At 54.2% G+C, this 19,611-nt stretch overlaps 1 protein-coding gene across 1 annotated transcript in view; it reads left to right on the forward strand.

The window, feature by feature from the left end:
- The window catches only part of RXRA (retinoid X receptor alpha), a 114,799-nt gene that overhangs the window by 76,652 nt on the left and 18,536 nt on the right, over positions 1–19,611 (forward strand). Inside the window, exons 2-4 of the mRNA XM_059828745.1 lie at positions 480–745; positions 5,765–5,915; positions 6,855–7,034. Of these exons, the coding sequence (XP_059684728.1) occupies positions 480–745; positions 5,765–5,915; positions 6,855–7,034 (597 nt within the window). The remainder of the gene's footprint in view (positions 1–479; positions 746–5,764; positions 5,916–6,854; positions 7,035–19,611) is intronic.

The raw sequence follows: 19,611 nt of genomic DNA on the forward strand, positions 1-19,611 counted from the left end.
AGCCAAACCACCCTCCTCACCGCCACAGCGTGCGGGTCCTGCCGGGTCCGCAGCCCCTCCGCGCTCCCCGTGCACGGCTTGGCCCTGCGATGCTGCGATAAATCTGAATTACCCTGCAGCATGGAGGGCATCTGTGCGCTCCCGTGGTGGGGTTGCTGCCTGTGCATCAGCCGGAGCAGCGATGCTGCCTCCGCGGCAGGGTTTATTGCTGGGGTACAGCGGGGTGAGCGAGATGGAGGAGGGCAGTGATGACTGGAAATGCTCTCAGCACTCGTCTTAATGCCTGCATAGGTACTCCAGCAGAAGAAGGTGGTTTTGAAAGACGGGGGATGCGCTGGGAATTTTGGGGGCAGGTTGAAAAGCAGCCCCTCGGCAGGGTGAGGAGCGGGGGGTGGCTGCTCAGGACTTGCTGCAGCGGTGTGTCAGAGCCTGTCCTAGACCGGAGACTCAGCCCCGTTTCTCTCTTTCCTCTCTTACAGATTTCTCCAACCAAGTCAATTCCACGTCCCTGAACTCTCCCACGAGCCGGGGGCCCATGGCCACCCCATCCCTCCACCCGTCCATCGGGCCGGGCATCGGCTCCTCGTTGGGCTCCCCGGGCCAGCTCCACTCGCCCATCAGCACCCTGAGCTCGCCCATCAATGGCATGGGACCTCCGTTCTCCGTCATCAGCTCCCCCATGGGCCCGCACTCGATGTCCGTCCCCTCCACCCCCAGCCTGGGATTCGGCACCAGCAGCCCGCAGGTAAGGGGAAGGTGGCGGGGACGTCACTGCTCCCTGTTTAGCTGGGGAGAAGCCAAATCTGAGGGTTCCCAATTCAGACTGAGCTCTGGTCTCCCCACTGCAAGCCCTGGCTCGCAGGGGGCTGCGCTGGCCAGGCAAGCACAAGGAGATAAACGCCATCGCAGGCAGCGCAGGCAGGCGCCGAAGGGAGGCAAAAAGCAGAAGCCCAAGGGGGAAACTAAGCTGGAGGCATCCTGCTCCTCTGGCCAGAGCGGGGCGGCCGCAGGCGCCTCTGGGGCTGCCCTGGGCGGGCTACGGGAGACCAGCACAGCCGGAGTACGGCCATTCGTCATCTCCCATCGCTTGTCCCCTCTGGTCATGCCCTGTCCCTCCCCAGGCTGGGGGTGAAAGGGGAGCAGTGACTGGGTCACCTGGGGGCTGGTGTAGCCACCCTTGGACTCTCTACACCCCGTGCTTCTTGCCCGAGCAGTCCTGTCCCCTCCCTGGGAACTGGCACGTCCCCTCCGGTGCCAGCCTGCGGTCCCCATGGCATGCGCCGAGGGGTCCCCTGCCCGCTGCCCCTTTCTCCTCGCAGGGGAAGGACCGGCGTCCGCCGGCTGAAGATTATGTAAAAAACCTCCAACTACGGAGAGATAAGCTCTTTTTAAAAATAGCAAGATCGGGGCGCGCGGGCCAGCCCCTGCCACCTGTTGCTGGCTGCTCGCAGGGTATATGTTTAGTAAAAGGGCAGATTAAGGAATTGGCCACCACCTGCCACTCGCTGCGGGTTTATTTATTCCACGCCCTCTCTGGGAGTCAAGCACCTGCCGGCACCTTTATTTTTAAATATTGGCTTGATTTATTTCCAGAGATAACAGGTCTTTCTACCGGGGGCTGGGGAGGGCTGTGCTGCGCTGAGTTCCATCCCTGGGGACCCCCAGGCAGCTTCCCCAGGACCCAGCATCCCCGTGGCGGCTGGATAGGCAGCAGCTTTATTTGCTTTGTGATGGGTTTCTCCCATGCAGGATCTGGCCCTGACCCCCCGCCGATGTACGGGGAGCTGCCTACCCCGCAGCCCGGCGCGGCTGGGTCCGGCCAGGTCCTGCTCCGCGGTGCGGGAGATGAGTGGGGTGGACATGTCGCCTCCCGTCCCATGGCCGAGGGAAGGGGAACTGAAACGGTGCCTGGGAACGGGCAGCCAGAGCAAAATTAGCAGCGAGAGCACCAAAATGGTGGGGAAGGAGTGGGAAGGGGGGATGTGAAGCAACGTGCGGGTGAGCCTCAAGCCGGGGAGGAAACGGGGAAGGAGCGATGCACCCCCAGCGTCAATTATAAGGTGCGGTTTGCTTTAGGGACCGGCGAGCCAGGGGAACCGAAATAAAACACAGCCACAGGGCAGAAAGGGGAATTGAGAGCGTGGTCAGATGGTGCCGGGGAGCGAGTTAGCAGCGCGGCGGCTCCAGCCCTCTTGGCGTGGTGCAAGCGCCCATCCTTTGCTCAGGGACTTGTCTTAAGTGGTTTTACCAGAGGTGACAGTTAGGAGGTCTTCAGCCTAATGGCTCCTGCCATCTGTTCCCTGTCTGGGCGCATTAGGTCCCTGTCCCTGTCCCTGTCCCTGCAGCGGGCAGAGGCGCCTACCTGGGCCCACGGAGGAGCACGGGAGGAGGAGGAGGAGGGTGCGGGCAGGAGGCTGGGCTGACACTCGGAGGGGAGCGCAGCCCCCCGTGCCGCTGCACCGGTCGGCAAAGCGCCGGGGGTAATGAGGCGTGTGGCCCCTGTCGCCGGGCGGGGATGGCACTGATGGAAGGTGGTTTGAATCAGATGGCAGATGCCACTTGCCATCAGGCCATGCCTCGTCGCCTCTGGAAAGCCAGCGGAGCAGAAGGGCACGGGGCGTGCGAGGTGCGGTGGGTCTCACAGGGTGGGTCGCCGCCACCCCAGCTCCAGCTGGCACTGGGGTGGGAAGGAGCCGGCAGGCTCCCGAAAGTCGGGGCGCTTTCCCTCTCCTGTTTGGTCCGGCGGAGACAAGGAGCCACCAGCCCTTGGTGCCAGCACCAGAGGATGCTCAAAGCGCTCCCGGCGCCCTCCCTCCAGCACTGTGCTCTTGCCGGGACCTTGCACGGTTTCCAAACCCAGCCCCAAAATCAGGGCACGAGGCGGGGTGTCCTGCCACGGGATCCCAGCACCCAGGGAGCCCCCGGACCCCCTTGGGGAGGGGATGCTGGCACCGAGCTGGGCTGGGGGTGAGGTGCGTGGGGCAGGATCCAGCTGAAAGCAAGGGTAGTTTGCAGTGGTGAGCAAGGTCCCAGACGGACCGGGAGGCTACACCCAGCAGTTCTGCTTCTTACTGGGATTTAACACATATTTAAACCCTCTTACCTAAAAATTGTGGGAAAACAGGAGAAAAAGCGCATGATTTTCAGTAAGAGCTGAAAGGGAGGGACTTTTCGCAGGGCTGCGACGGTGCGGCTGCCCCAGGCATCGCTGGCAGCAGCTTGGGGCACCCCGGGGGCGAGCAGGGAGAGATCAGACGCGGGATTAGGCTTTTCCAGAGCTGCTCTCTGCCTTTGCACAATGCTCTTTGTAAGGGTGCATGGGAGACTGGAGAAGGGTTGGTTTATTTTTTTTCTGGATGGGAGGAGGAATAAAGCTCTGTTTGACAGAAGGGACAGGATTCAGTCCCCGGTGCAATGAACTGAACAGGGAAGGGAGAGGAGCCGAGGAGTCCCAGCGTCGCTGGGGAAGCAGAGCACCGGTTCCTCCCTCATCCCCGCTTGCTTGCTGAGCCAGAGTTGTCCTGCCCCGGAGCAGAAGTGCCCTGCCAAGGCGAGGGGCCGCTGCCTCACCTTCTGCCTCCTCCCTGCCTTCACGTGCCGCCGGTTTCGCTCAGCAGCTGCCAGTGCGGAGGGGAAGGCACGGGGCAGGCGCCTGGGCGGTGTGGGAACCTCGGGGTGCGTGTGGTGCCTCTGCTGAGGTTTCGGGCCGGCGCTGCGAGAGGAACTGATGACTTCCCCCACCCCAGGCTGGGGCTGACTCAGCTCCGACCGGGGCGTCCTGCTGATGCACGGGGCTGTGGAGGGTGGCGGGACCCCCCACCCTCCTGGGCTGGTGCAGGGGCAGGGTGCAGGGCTCTCCCCGTCTTGCTCTGCCCATCGTCCCCCCCAGATGCTCTCGGGGGGCTGCTTGGGGTGGACTCTGTGGGCTGCTGGGGCTGAGGGAAGTGGTGGCGAAAGGCTTATCTTCAGCAGGCAGCCGATGGCCTGTGCCCTCGCTCCCGTGCAGCGCGACACGAGCCACGGCCACCAGCTGCACCTGGGAAGTGGCTCCATTTCCCAGAAAGTGCACTGGGAGGAATCGCTGGAGCTGGTGACCCCAGAGCCGTGGGGGGATGTGCCGCAGCCGTGCCGGCAGCCCCTGCTCACAGGGTAGCACAGGGAGCGGCTGTCTGCCTGGGGAGCCACAGACCCCAAAGAGAGCTGCTCCTGCCTGGGGACCTGCTCGTCCCTCCCCTCTCTGCTGTATCGCAGCATAACCGAACATCAGCTAAAGCCCAGGAGCGTATCCCTCGGTGGCACCGGGTCCCAGCTGCCTTTGGTTCATCAGCTGGCACAGGCAGGGCGAGAGAGGGAGGCAGATCCATCATATTTCTCCAGGGTGGGTTTACCTTGCTCTGTTTTGCGGTTATTAGTCATCTGCCTGTCAAATATTCCCCACCAGCCTGGAGACTTTAAAGCCAGAGGAATGGCTGCGCTGCTCTAATTGACAGATCACAAGCCCTGGGACTTCCCTGAATTAATTTGCGACAAGTGCGATTGCTGAGTATCTCTATTAGGGTGGAGAAACACAACAAACTGAAGCACAAATCCTGCGTATCCAACTTGGATTTAGAAGTTGGCAGGGATGGAGGCTCTGCGACAGTCCCTGGCACGCTGGTCTCCAGGAGGACAGCCGCAGCGGTCCTGGCCAGTGCTGCATCCCGAGCTGACCGAGCCCAGCTCCCCCGTCCCCCCCCGGACCTCCTTCAACCTGCTTTGGGCTGGGCAGGGTTGCTGTGAGCTTGTTTCCATTATCAAGATGGATCGGTCCTCAATCTCCATGCCTCAGTTTCTCTCTACATGGGGGAATAACAGCCCTGCCTTGTTGTACGAGGTGATGTGGAAATCAACTCAGGAATCCTTCACTCAATACCAGTGCCACAGGGCCATGCCAGGACCCAGCTTCCACCCAGTTCTCCACCTTCTTCACCAACTGTTGGGGACCGAGCTGACCGGGGAGGGAAGGAGAGAGGCATGTGGACAGGCTGCTGGAAGGCTGGAAGTTGCAGAGAAGCATCCCACCCCAGCCAGCTCTGGAAAGCCAGGCCCTATTGCATCTGGGATCTATTTATTTGCTGTGAAGCTTTCCTTTGGAGAGATAATGCTAAAAGGATGTGTATAAATTGCAGAGCTAAAGCGCGAGTGTCCTGGCCTTCATCATCTGTGCAAGCACTCGCTCCCAGCCAGCAGCTCTCCCACGAACCACCACTGCAAATCATCTTCCCTGCTCCGCGTCCCAAAGTGGCGTGAAGCCGGGGCGGCTTGCGAGCGCCTGGCCGTGGGTGCTGTGCCGTGGCTGTGCTGTGGGCAGGGGTCTGGCAACGCAGGAGGAACTCGCCTTCCCCTTAAATCGTGCAGGAGCATCCTTTGTGGGGCGGGTGGTGTCAGCCCTGTGTGGCTCCTGGTGATGCACGGGGGACTGGCCGTGTCCCCGCTCCTTCTGCCCCTGTGCCGGCAGCGAGACCTGGTGGCATCCTGCCGCCAGCTCAGAGCCCCATCGGCTTTTATGCCAGGGCAGCAGATGAGCTCTTGTGCCATTGGTTTCAAGTGCCCAAATCCTCCTCTTGGTTCAGCTTTGTGGGTGGGTGTTTGTGCCCGTTGGAAGCTTGTCCCCTGCTTGGCCCTCCTGCCCCGTGTCTGAGTGCATGGGCAAGCCCTGCTGCGGAGCTGGCTCAGCCCCGCACACCCCAGCTTCCCGCTGAGTGCTGTGCTTCTGTCTCGACAGCTCAACTCGCCCATGAACCCCGTCAGCAGCTCAGAGGACATTAAGCCACCCCTGGGGCTCAATGGAGTCCTCAAAGTGCCAGCACATCCCTCAGGAACGATGGCCTCCTTCACCAAGCACATATGTGCCATCTGCGGGGACAGATCTTCAGGTAAGGCTGGTGCCTGCCCCGGGAGGGGCTCGCAGGGGCGTGTGGGTGCCCCAGCAGAGCGTGGCGAGGGTTCGCATGGCTCCCTGGCTCCCTGCAGCACAGCGAGCGCAGGCGGGGACTCTCCGTCGGAAGAGGAGCCACCCGTTCCCTCAGAGGAGGGGATGGAAAGTCCCTTATTGACCAGCCTCCCCGAGCCCGTCTGGTCTGGGGCAGGCTCTGAGCCGAGCCACGAGACCCCCGGTTTCTGCTTAGCAGTGATGGTATATCCTCAGCCCTGAGCAGCACAGCCTGTCTGAAGACAAGGCATTAGTGAGTGTCCCTCTCACTACCCGTCCTTTGATCCGTAGTGGTCTTGTCACATAGCGCTAGATAAAAACATGTGCTTCACATGGTGTCTCTCCACTCCTGGGAGATAAAAATGTGCTAATTCCCTTTATTCTCCTGCTGCTTTAAAAGCTTTCTGCTCCCTAAGTGCTCTGGGCGCCTAGTTTGTGAGGTCCTTAGGGACACCTCCTGCACCTCTCGGGCTCCCGGGGCTGGAAGAGGAGGGTGGGTGCATGGTGCGGAGCAGGCTGGGTCGTGTGTCTGGTGTGGGGAGTCCGGATGGGTCGTGGGGGGTACAGGGGGACACCCCCTGTTTCACTGCTGTGCTGCCTCTCCCCTGATGTATGGCTAAGAAATGGCGAGGGCTTTTCCTGGATGTAAGGCAGGTTGTAGCCCATGGAGAGCATCCTGATTTTATGGTAGTCAAGCCAAGGCGAAGCCACTGCTCTTTAGCTCTGGCTCACAGCTCCGAGAAACCTCTGCTTCCCCCACACACGCCTGGGAGAGGCCCTGGGAAGAGCTGATGGTCTTTGTGGGGAGGGAGAGCAAAGCGGGGAGCTGGGGGCACCCAGGAAACTCATGAGTCCTTTTAACCCGAGTCACATCCCCGCGCAGGTAAACATTACGGGGTTTACAGCTGCGAGGGCTGCAAAGGCTTCTTCAAGCGCACGGTGCGGAAAGACCTCACCTACACCTGCCGCGACAACAAGGACTGCTTGATCGACAAGCGCCAGCGCAACCGCTGCCAGTACTGCCGCTATCAGAAGTGTCTTGCGATGGGGATGAAGCGAGAAGGTAAGGCAGAGAGAGCCTGGCCCGAGCACCCATGGGTGCTGCAGGTACCTTTCCTTCATTAGGAGGCTCCAGCAGGCTCCTGCCTGTCGGCAGCGTGGCAGCACCACGTGCACCAGAGCCGGCACGAGCCTCGCCAAGGGCTGCCTGCGATGGGGCACAACGGTGCGTGGCTCTCACGTATGATTTGCTTTTGTGCCACAGTCAGGGCCCCTTACATCTCCAAAACAGCGGTGAGTCCCAGAGCGGTACCCGGATGATGGATGGTTGTACTTTAGTAAATGAGCCAGCGCCCAGGGGCACCGAGCACAGCACCGGGGAGCGGGGGGGGGCAATGAAAGCAAACAGTGCTTGCGAGGTCGTTTGCTGCCCTGGAACTTGCACTCCCGGTTTTGCTCTGGCTGCCACATGTTGGGAGCAGCGCTGGCAAATACACCGAGCTCTTCCCTTTCCCTGCAGAGCGCCGTCAAACAGAGGTGCAAAAGCTGTCGGAGCTGAGTGCATTTCGGTGCAAAAGCTGTCGGGGCTGAGTGCATTTCGGTGCAAAAGCTGTCGGGGCTGAGTGCATTTCGGGTGACAAATGCTGCCACCTGGCCTGACCCTTCTTTCTCTGTGCAACACTGGGATGTCGCATCCTGGAGAACCGGTGCTGATTAGGGGACATTGGCAAGATAAAGATCACATTTAATCCGCTGGTTACTAATCACCGTGCTGCCGGGGAGGTGAGAGGCTCCTCCGCGTGTCCCAGCTGCGTGCTGTTTGTAGCGCACACCTCGCTCAGGACGGGAAACTCAGTGAATTACCATCCTTCTCGTCAGAGTCCACTGCTCGGGCACCAGCGCCGAGCGCTGGCTGCTCTAACTCAGTAGCATTCCCTAACAGTAGCAATAATGGATTTTTTTTCTCATTGGGAGGAAAAAAGAAATTCAGTCTCATAAAAGATATCTCTCCCCTTACTGGAATTTATATTTAGGTTCTAAAACTCCCTGGCAGTGCCTCTTCTAAATGCTCTTTTTAAATGCTGACTGCGTCTGTTTTAAACTGCTGGCAGAACTGGCTTTTACCAGACACGATGTGAAAATGACCCCGCGGTGCTGCTCACTTCTCTGCTGCCTTCTCGCCTTACATCTTCAGAGCCACGCTTGCCTCCCTGACCGGCCGATAAACCCATCCCTCGGCCGAGTCGCTCCGGTTGCGGGAGTAGCACTCCAGCCCGGGTCTCTTTGAAGAGCACTTAGTCTTGTCTGGAGCATTGATTAAATGGGGCAGCGCCAGAGCCGCATCAAGTGTTGAGCAGACCCTGTCACGCTGGGGTTACCTAAGGACCCACGACACACAAGAGTCTTCCAATGTCAAAGCCATTTTTGCTTGAGGTGTGGGGGGATTGCAGCGGGCTGGGAGGCAGGGGCACCCGGGGACCTCCCCAGCTCTGCAGAGCTTAACCCCTCGGTGCTCGGAAACGAAGCTTTCTGGCCCAAGCAAGGACGGGTTGCACAGGAGGCAGTGTGGCTGTAGGCAGAAACTGAGTCGGAGAGAGCATGTGGTTGGAGGGAGCTCATGGTCTCCCAGCTCCTCATCCTCTGCTCTTTCCTCGCTCCTGTCTTTCTTGTCCTGTTTGCATCATTTCCAGCTTGGTGGGAAAGAGAAAACCTCTAGTCTTAAAGGGAGAGATTGAGACATTCAGAAAATGCCTCTAAAGATGAGCAGTGCAGTGCTTTGTGGGCAGGGGGCTGGCATTGCCCTGGCTGCTTTGCAGGTGGGCAGAGCCACGGAGTGTGCTGGATCCCATGGGAGATGTCTGGCAGGAGGAGGAAACGGGGGGAGGAAAGTCTAATCTCCAGCCCCAGGAGACTCAGGTGACTAAAAAGAAGCCAAGAATTCTCCTGTGTGTTCAGCAGCAGCACTTGCTTCTCAGGGGAGGAATGCAGGTGTGGAGCATCCCATTACCCTGGCATTGCCTCCGGAGCCTTGCACCGGCATCTGGAGACCCACTTTCCTTTCAGACCCCTAGAACACCTCAGCCAACGTCTGTAGCGAAGGGAACATCAGCAGTAATGCTTTAACGCTGTAGCCTGCACTGACATCCTGTGATCGGGTACCTGCTTCATGCCTACCGTTAACGGTGATTGCGTGGGCAGCACCACTAAAATTATAGGTCCATTAATTAATTTCTAAATGGTGGTGGAATTCCCCAGGGAGCGCGTACAGTATGAGGACTCTATTAATTCATCTTGATTAACATTATCACAATGAATACCAAATGAATTCATAATGATCAGCCAATTATTTAAAAGTGTGACAGATGGGATCTTCGTAACTCTAGAATTGCACTCAGGCGGTGCTGGCTGATCTTCTGATGCTGGCGTTGCATGAGGAGAGCGTCAGAGAAGGGCAGAAAGCTGGTGCATCGGCAGTCAGTAGATGTTTGGGGTAAAATCCCCATGTAGGGAAAGCTGGAATAACTCCCCCGGTCCCCAAATAACGCTCTCTCTTGTTACAAACCTAAAAATTCACAGTGTCTCACGGCAGGTTTGGAGATGTCCTAATGTTTTCCTAGACCTGAAAGTGAGAAGTTGGATCTCGCTAAGCTTTGGCTTTGAGCAGCTCTTCAGTTTCATGTGTGATATCCCCCTGATTTGTCCGTAAAACATCTCCTTCCCATGGCATCCGTCCCAGCTCACTGCTGCTGCCCGTCCACTTTGCCAGGCAGGAGCCTTGTCCTTGTCCGTACACCAGTCCCGCTGCCTCCCTGTGGAATTATTGCTGGAGGTGACTCAGAAGTTAAATCTTTATTCGCATTTTAAGGAACGTTCCAGCACTGAAGAAACTCTCAGGGTGCAGTGTGGTGGTCATGCAAGGGTTCCATCCCACAAAAGTTCCCTAGGCAACCTTAGGTGTTGGCAACACCGGGGGAACTTGGTGTGCTGACCCTAAGAGAAACTGCACGGAGCATGGAGCGGAGCGGAGACACTGTGGCCTGGCTCTGCGATAAGAGGGGAACTGGAAGGTGCTATGGAACAATGAGATGGAGACTCACCCTGATAATTAGGATACGTACCTGGTCAAAGACAATGCTACTGTACAAAGATACAATACCCTATTCAGTGTGTGTAATGGTGTGTAGTGGAGTACCTGGGAATGGACCCACAGTCTGTCACTTTTGTGACAAAATACTGTCCTTGGGTGAACTTTGCTCATTATCATCTCATTATATTACCAAAACACACCTCCATCCCAAAAGCTACCCGCCTCCAAGGTATGACCACCCCCCACTGAGCTTGCGCTCTGCATTTTTCTTGGTCTATACCTTTAAAAGCAAAGCGAGAAACTTTTACACCAATTACAACAAAGAAATAGATGACTAGAGTCACTCAAGCTCCACCTGTAAAGTAAAAAATAGTATAAAAAGGCTTAAGAGAGGAGGGTGTTAGGGAAGGTACTATCGCAGACCTGCTCTGACATCTGGGATCAGTTGACGGACTGAGCTTCTCTTCCCCCTCATAGGGATGCCTTTGGGTAAGATTCGAACACTTGGCTATACTAAGTGTTTCCCCGGGAGATTTAGAAACCTCTGTAGAGTTGTTTTCTGATTTAACGCGTTTGTAGCCAGGCTATATTACTCATATGCTTGGTATGTGCACGTGCTTTGTGGGCAGTAGTTCTCTCACCGGCAGTCCAAAGAACTTGTGCATCAGTTGCTTTAATAAACTACACTATTCATTAATCTAGCCATGAGAGTTCTCATTGAACGTGACCAAATTCCTTAGGAGTGGCCGTGCTAGTTCATACAACGCGACTAGACTGAAAGTGTGTGGTGTTACGAGTGCATCCGTAACCGTGAGAGTTCAATACATATATTGAACGCGACCAGACTTGTAACACAGAGAATTGGGCATCACTCAGAACCTAAGCCCAGCCGCCCCCAGCCCCTCTGATATCTGAGGATAAGCTGGAATGCAAGGGGGTTTATTTTCTGCCAAATTGCTTTGCCCTTTAACGTGACACTCCACACCACCTCTGTTTTGGGGAACAGTTTTAGGCTAAATCCTGCATTGCTAATTCCTTTTGCCTGAATACTCACTTACAACATAGCTGGCTTTTTATCCTCTAGTGTAAACTGTTGCATCTTTTAAGTAACAGAGCCAGGGTAATGGGTCTCATTTCCCTAAAAAATATCTTGCTCTGGAGACCTAATTTATAGCTACATAAAGGCATAGCAGATTCCTGCTGGGGAAGTATCTCTCCTGTAGCCCAAAGGTATTTGTATGTCATGGAAGTACAGTAAAACTCTCTAAGCTAAGTACTGTAGTTCTGGCGAGAGAAGAAGGTGTCCTGCGTGGTGGTGAGCAGTGCTGCGACCTGCAGAGTGATGCTGGGAAGGAGAGGGGTGAGGGCCACGCTCGTACCCAAAAACCTGTGCCGGAAGGGTAAAAGGAAAAGGCTCTCTTGCATAGCTAAGAAGTTGGCTTAAAGGACTAAAGGCACCAGCTGATGGATCTCTGGAAGGGTTTGATCCCGACACCTGGGGAGTCTCCAGGTGAACGGGTAGACCTGGAGGGATGGACCTTGACCACGTGCTCCGGGAAGGAGCCTGGCCAGGGCAGATGAGGCCAGGTACCCACGGAGGCGAGAGGCAGGGGGTGGCCGCGGGCTACTGCTGGAAGGACGGGGGCTTGTTTCACGACTACGAGGCTTTGCTTTTGCAGTCAGGTCTTGGGGATCTTGGCTTAAAGGGGTGAAAGCCTGCAGAAGTGAAAGATTCCTTCTAGTGCGTGCATCTCTTCTTGCTGCTCCCTGTTAAAAACATTTAATATAGATCCTGATGCCGTGTCCACGGTGAATGAGCCTCGTGGACTTTGAGGTATCACAGCTATAATAAATAAGCAACCGGGAGCATTTTTCCCCTATGAATTACTGCCAGCTGTGTGAGGCTTTGGTTTTTGTACTCTGTCTCCCACTAAATACCGGATAGTCAACAAAATCAAGATTACCATCAGGGATCTTGACTAATGCAGGGATTATTATTGTGGGGGTGGCTGTTTGCATCCAGAAGTATAACTCTCTGCTTGATCTGTTACTCATTAGGGTCTAAGGTGTCTGTGTATCAGCAGCCTTATATTTTAAAGGGAAAAAGTAGAAACTGCCTTTGAGTTAGAGAGGCAGAGGTCTTGTGAAGAGGTGGGAGTAAACACTGAGGGTCTTGGGATAAAGGCGTCTTGCATGCGATGCCATTAGCTGGGGTTAACTTCAGAGGTGAAGGGGGTCATCGGAGACTACAGACTCCACGGCCTCGCGTTGCAGCGCGTTGCTATCTCGTGTGACGAGGTCCCGGCCCCACCATTGCTGGCAACACCGCTGGATCGCACAGCGAGCAGGAAATACCAGCGAGGAGCCCTTTCTCATGCTCCCGCCGGCCGCCCTTGGACGGCTCACAGGGAGCAGACGTTGGGAACCGGCACAGCCCAGCCCCGCTCCGTCTCCCGCCTCTGCTTCCCCCAGCACTGCCTCCGGACGTGAGCGGCTCCTTGCATGATCCGGACAGTCTCCGTTGGACCTGCTGGGCTGGCCAGTTTGTTAACAGGGCTACCACTTGCCGAGCTGAAGCCTGCAGCCCAAGCGCGCTGCGGAGCACTAACGGTGGCGTTTGATGCCGACCAGGTGAAACGGATGTTGATGCATCTCTGCCAGGAGGCTCGTAGCCCATCTGGAGACCAGAAGGCTGTCCTCCCCCAGCGACTGCGGCTCAGGCTGCATAACTGACCCCCAAGATCGTTCCTAAATCCAGGCGCAGATACCGTAATGGTGGTGGCCTGCGTACGGCGTAGCTGCAGCTTGCCTCCGTCAGCTGCTGTGACATGGTCCAGAGTCGTGCTCTGAGGATCCAGGACATCTTCTGTCTGGTTGCATGCCTGATCTCTGACTCCAAGACTTCATTAAACTTCACAGCCTGAGATAATTCTTCCTCTTCCACTGCGTTTGTGGGTTGGTTTTTCCCCTCTCGTTTGCACTGCTGTCGAGCTGAGGGATTTAACCTGGGGGGGTTTGACTTGCAGTGTTGCAGGGAGCGACTCTAGCCTGCAGCTCGGAGACCTCCGCATGTCTCCAGGGAGCTGCTCAGACAAATCACAGTCCAGAGGGACTGAAGTTTCCCTCTGTTTTAACCTGGAGTGACTTGGAGCTCAGCAGCTGCACTAACACAGCAGTCGTTGAGTTGTGTTTGATCCCCCTGCCATGGCTGTGCAGCCCCCCTGCACTCCCCGGAGCCATCCCGGCTCCTGGAGCATCTCTCGGGACCAACAGGAGCAAGAGGAGTCTGGGGAGAAAGAGCAGGAGTTCAGGTCTCCAACTTGCTCTCCAAGAGAACGTAAAAGCAGGCAAGTGGCCATACCCCAGTGAAGGGGCAGAGTTCAAGAGCACAGTTATTTTTAGTAGTAATTTTGGAATGGAAAATGTCTTTCTGCTTAATGAGCTTGTTTCTTATATCCTTTTAAAGTGCTGCTCTTTAAACCAGCTGCTGAAATGATGCTGGGTTTGTTTTTTGTTTTTAAGGATACTCTTAGGTTGAGGAAAAGGGTTTGGTTTATGATTTTTCTCTCATTGCTTTAGCAATGTTGCTCTTTGCTTACACTTCTCAGTGTCGGGCTTTTGAGAGTGAAGTGAACTAGCAATTTCTGCTTTTGTTTTCCAGAGCTGTTCCCCATGTGGATTGACTGCATGCAAAGGATTCAATCCACTTTTTAACACTCCATTTCACTGAAGTTGCTTTTTTTTAACATCACGGCAGTATTTTGCCTATCTTAAAAAAATGCAGTATTCAGCTGAAAATGTTGGGGAAAAAACCACCATTTGTTTCTTGTATCTCAGCTTTTGAGGTTGGTTGCAGTAGTAGAAAGCTGCATCTTTGAAAAAAAAGGAGGCACACGAAAGCAAAGCAGAAGAAACACTGTCTGAATTAGTTTTCTCAGCTACCGTGGCATTTTCGATGTAAACAGGTACCTCAGGCATAAGCGCTTCAAGATACCAATGATGCACCGCTAAGATGTAGCTTCATAAAAAGGTAGCAAAGCCTAATAAATTCCGCCGATAGTGAAACGGAAATCCCCAATAACCCTCCACCCAGCACTTCATCAATAAAGCAGCCACCCACTTGTAAGCTCAGAGGAGACTGAGCAGGTTTGGGTCTTGGAGGCCACCAGAGCCCCTGGGCTCTCCAAGAGGAGGGTGGTGTGCCCTGGCGATGCAGGGGCATGTCCCCAAAATGCGTCCAGGTTAGAGCGGTCTGGAAAGCATCATCATCCCTGTTCGCTTTGTGGATCCCTGCGTCTGCCAGGGAGGGGCAAGGAGCAAAAGGCAAAAGGTGGGAGAGGATCAGAGCGTGCTAAGAAGAACGGGAGAGCCAAAGCCAAAAAGTGCATCTTCTCTTCGCCCACAGCTTTCGCACTGCAAAGGCAAGGTGTCCAGTGTTGATGTACGCACCGGCAGAGGATGGATCTGGCATTCTTGCACATCAGCCCTTGGACCCGGGCAGCTGAGGCTCATCTGCAACCCACGGGACGAGACATTTTGGTTCTTAAAGAGAGAGAGGTCACCAAGACGTGGTCTTGACACATGGGGCTCCGTATCTTGCTGTACTGTGGCCTGGGGAAGTGCAGATGGGCTGGAGAAGCTCGAGATGAAAAGTGACAGCAACTGGCCTTAGGCAAGTACAGGCCAAATCAAGCAGAATAACACGAGAGCCTCTTCATCAGGTGCCATGAAAAACACAGGCTTCTGTCCTTGCCTCGGCTGAGACATAGCTGGAGGAGGTGGGGCTGCGTCTCAGAGCTCTTTGACTACAACATGTTTTTTTCTCCTCAAGTGGATTGCAAGATTTAAATGCTTCCCTAATGTTAAGAAAATCAGACTAGAAAACCTCTCAACCGTTCCTTGAAGAAAAATAAAAGCATTGGCACAGCCATCAACACAGAGGAGAGCGCGGGGAAGCTCGGCTCTGAAAACACGGCGTGGCAGACAGGGCTGGTGTAACAACAGCTTGGGACTGCTTTGCCTCGCAGGAGAATGTTTTCTGGGCTGCAGCAAGCAATATGCTTGGCTCGCCTCCTGCATTTAAGAAGAACAGACCCACACCATTGATCAAATGCTGTGCCATCCTCATGACCAGAAAAATCAGCATCGTTGGGAACAGCGCGGTCCTAAGAGTGGATCTCGTCTAACACCTGCAGCCTGAGCGGTGAGGTGGAAGGACAAGGGCATGGGCTCCTCTCGATGGCTTCGCCGCGTCCATCCCGGACAAGCCCCATAGTTTGTTCAGAGCCCATCTGCTGAGGCAGTAATTGAGTGCAATGGGAGACGGGAGGTTCGCGCTGGGCTTGCCCTTGCCAGCCCTTCCCTCCTCCTGGTGAACAGCAGCTTAGCCCACAGCACCGGCGATGTGTTCTCCAGCCTTTCACCTCATTATCACCATCTTATTGCAGTAAGAGCAAGAGAGCCCAACTGAGGTTTGGAAAGGTCCTTGTAGGTCGTGCTGTCAAGTGCTGTGTTATCACAGGCATTCTGTAGTTTAATCCTGTTCCCAAGGTCCTCTTGAACAGAAGCTGGATGTCTCCTGACCCACCGAGCTAAGCAGAAAGGCACAGTGTGGAGGGGGGCATCGATGATGAGCAAGAGAAGGGAGCCAGGAGCAGAACCAGCTCCCCTAAATTGCCATGCCGTGTCCTTGCCTATCCTGCAAAGTATCACGTGTGAGACAGGAGGGAGAAGCATCCTGTGGTCTCTCCAGAGTTGAAAATATTTATTTGTTCTTAAACATATATTGATTGTGCCACAAGGGAGAATTGGGGTTGGAGGAGCCAGTTGCAGAACCCCTCTGGTTTTTTGTCTTTAGCCTGTGAGTTTACAACTTACATGCAAGAAAGAGAAAAATCCAGCAGAAACAAGAACCAAATAATATAATAATCTTTGTTTCTAAATTTTACTGTGTTACAGGGATGGAGCACCATCCATCCCGACCCACAAGACTTCTGGGAAACCAAGAAGAACAAGGTATTCCCATTTCAATATTACCAGACAAGCTGCCATGCAGCTACCACATTTGTATTTTTCTTTTTAAAAAGATAAATAAAAAACAAAGCCACAAAGAAACCCAGGTCCCAAACCAAATCCTTTTTAAAAATGTATTTTTGTCATTTCCACCATGGTTTATTTGACTAATCCCCAGCGGGAGTGGGGAGTGGACTCCAGAGATAAGGTCTTAGGTCTTTATGGTGAGGGTTCTCCCCACTACGGAAGATTTTCCTTCACACAAACATCCCATATTGCATGATTTAAAAAAAAAAAGCTGGTTTGCTTGAATCCTTGCTCCTTCTTTCCTCCCCCCTACCCCACCTGCTATTTTTTCCTACATCTCATGAAACACAGTCCCCATTCTTTTCTGAAATGGGGATGTGTCCCTCAGCATCTCTACGAAGAAGGAGCACTGACTGATTGCAGTAAATTGCAGACATCTACCACTGGCCTTATGCCAGCGGAGATCAGAGACGTGGAGGACTCTGTTCAGAAGCTGGATGACTGGCGGCTCTTAGACACTTTTGCCTGCTCTTTGCACCTTGGATGTCCTCTCAGTTCTGCTGAGCTTCTGAAGCAGAGGCTGCAAGAATGGCCGCATCCACGGGGATGTCCATTTCTTGGAACCCATAGATGACAAGAGTCTTGAATGCCGTCTGCAAATCCCTGCGCCTTTCAGGACAATGTGTTGGGCTTGCCACCCCTGGAGCTGTGTGACGCTTCAGGGTGAATCTGAAACTAGGGAAGTGGAGACACTAGATGTGAAATGAATTCAACCTCTGGGTCCTGAAGAGGACCTGGAAGAACGAGGTGGCAGTAAGATGACCGTTGGAGGGGAGTTCATGTGTGCACTGCCAACTGTACCCCAAGGCCAGGCACAGAGCTGTTGCAGGAGCAAACCTGTTGCTCACATGAAGAACGAAGCTGTTCCCACTTCGTTCCTCGAGCTGCCCGTAGGGAGAGAAAATAGCATCTACAACTGAGTCAACATCTAGAGGAGTCGCTGCCTTACAGGCATCCCCGAGAGCTACATCCAACAACTAGGGTTGGGCAGGTGTCCTGTGTCGTTTCTAAGTGAGGAACAGGTCGGGTCCATAAACAGGGGGTAACGCGAGTCCTCTGAGCGAGCGGCAACTGGACTTCGCGTAGCACAGTCACCTCGTCCTGCAGATGCTCACCTTGGTGAAGACCTGTGCATGAAGCTGCCTCTGAGTGGGAAGGGAGGATAACGGTGTCTCTGAGCTCAGCGTTGGGAAACAGGCGCTGCTTTCCAGCAGCCCCGAGAGCCAGGGATATGGGATGGATGAAGGTCAACCAAGCTGCAGGGGGGATCACAGAGTGACACCAGGCTCATCCTGGCTTTGGAGAGGGCTGTCTGGTCTTGGAAGCACGGGGGTAGCAGAGCAGGTAATGCTTTCCCTGGCAAGGGCTTGGTTTATCTTTGGAGCTGACATACTCGGTGCGAATACGCCATCTGCTCTGGCTGGTGTGTCATTGCTGCCGGCAGCCAGCTGGGCAGGGGCGAGTGTCAGGGGTTTTGCGTGGGGCTAAGCAGGCTGGGCTGAGTCAGCGTTCCACTGACCAGCCCCACAGCGAGCAGCAGCACCAACTTTCTGGTGTAGCAGCTCAAAGCACAGATCAATAGAAATAACTACTTATATGTATAATCCCTTTCCGTCTCTCTCTTCCATCTGTTGCTTATATCAGCTAGATTCAGCCTAATCACTAGCAAATGCTGTCGTGATGACCTGTAGGATTCACTCTTCTATAACCCTTCAGGTGTATCTGATTCTTCACCCCCAAGAATGTGACTGTTGGTTTTGATGGGGTTGAGATTTGCAGATTTAAGGCTTTAAGTAGCCACTGTCTCGCCAGACCTCTGCAGCTCTTTCCCCCAAATCCCAGTGTCCAGCGAAGTCACTGGCAGCTGAGCAAGAGGATGTGTTTTTTGGATTAACACCCCTTCCTGGTGGAGTGGCCCCGACAGTGGAGGTTGTTGATCTCAGAGCGAGGCATGACGCTTCGTACCTTTATCCTTGAGACCTGCTGCGACTGTGCATCAGGTCTTTGGCATTTAAGTCATTTTATAAGATCCCATTTGTTGAGGGTTTGCCTTTCTCTTAGGCTTTTCTGTCATTTAGTAGGTGTTTTATCTCTTCTAATGTGCCCAAAGGAGTTTTGGTGCATCTGTGCTGTTGAGGAAGGGTTGGCATTAAGCAAAAATTTCTAGCCTTTTGATGATTGAGAAAACAGGAGTATGGGTGGGGGGAGAAATGTAAGCAGGATTTTATGTTGGCCGGAAAAAGTGAAGAGAAGAATCCATGCCAGACGAGAGCCAGATGGACAAAAGCCGCGACACACATCTGAGCTCTGACAGCAGCAGCTTACCTGGCTCTGGCAGACCAAGCAGAAAACATTGCGTGGGCCTCGGGAGCCTCTGCAGCCCATAAACTTAAGAGCAGTTTGCAAAAAATAACCTCTTGCTTTTTGCATAACAGCTTTCACATGGAAGGAGTCTGAACACTCTTGACGTGCAGCAAACGGCGACGCTGCACCGGCGGCTGCTGCAGGAGGGGAGGGCGAGCAGTGGCCTTCGCGTGCTGGGGTGGAGCTGGGTTAATGGGATCAACGTCATATAGGACTCTTTTAGCAAGTGTCTTAATTTCCTGTTTTTTAAGAAATAAGTTTTATATTCTAGGCTTTATTTTTGCACTTGGCATAGCGCTGGACCCACTGATTGCCTAAAAAGCCTTATTGTGTTACAGACAGCTCTGGTTTCGCTACAACAATACCTGTGCCCCTGCTGCTTTCTCTTAACATCACATAACCAGCTTCAAATTCAGCAGAGAGGTAAAACGGTAGGATAATTGTCAATAAGTAGCAAGCCTTTTACATTACTGAATGCCTCATTCAGTCCTTAACAAAGAGCTGGGTAAGTCTGGGGAGTCGTCTCTCATGACCAGTGATGGAAACTCCTGTTGCTTGGGCTGTTCTCAGCTAGGCTGGGCTAAAACGAACTGTGGGAAACAGCGGTGTGTGGAAGAGCGTGTGATTTAGGGTATGTAACCTGATGATTGAGAATGAGATAGTTACTGGTGTACCTGTCTGCATAAAGCTACTTTCCAGGTTTAGGGAAAGCCTGTGTGCTGGTTTCAAAGGGAAATCATTAATAATAATGTTATTAGCATCTAACAAGTGTTTTTCATCTATGTACTGCTCAGACATTAACTCATCAGCATGTGACATGCTTCTGGCTAGATTACTCCTACCACACAGGCTTTGGGACAGGTCTCTCCTGTCTGTTTAGAAATTGCCCAGAGACAAAGGCGGGATGGTGCTTTGCATCGGGCGCCTGCCAGCAGGTCCCTGCTCCCAGCTCCTGTCCCACGGTAGCACCGTCCTGCCACGGAGCCTCGTGGCAGCCATTAGCATCACTGCTGGACCAGGGAGCTAGGTGCATGACATGACCTCCACGGAGATTCAGCACTAACAGGCTCAGAAGATGATTCAAGTCTGG

Source organism: Gavia stellata, chromosome 24 (genome assembly GCF_030936135.1).
Source record: "Gavia stellata isolate bGavSte3 chromosome 24, bGavSte3.hap2, whole genome shotgun sequence".
Lineage (NCBI taxonomy): Eukaryota > Metazoa > Chordata > Aves > Gaviiformes > Gaviidae > Gavia > Gavia stellata.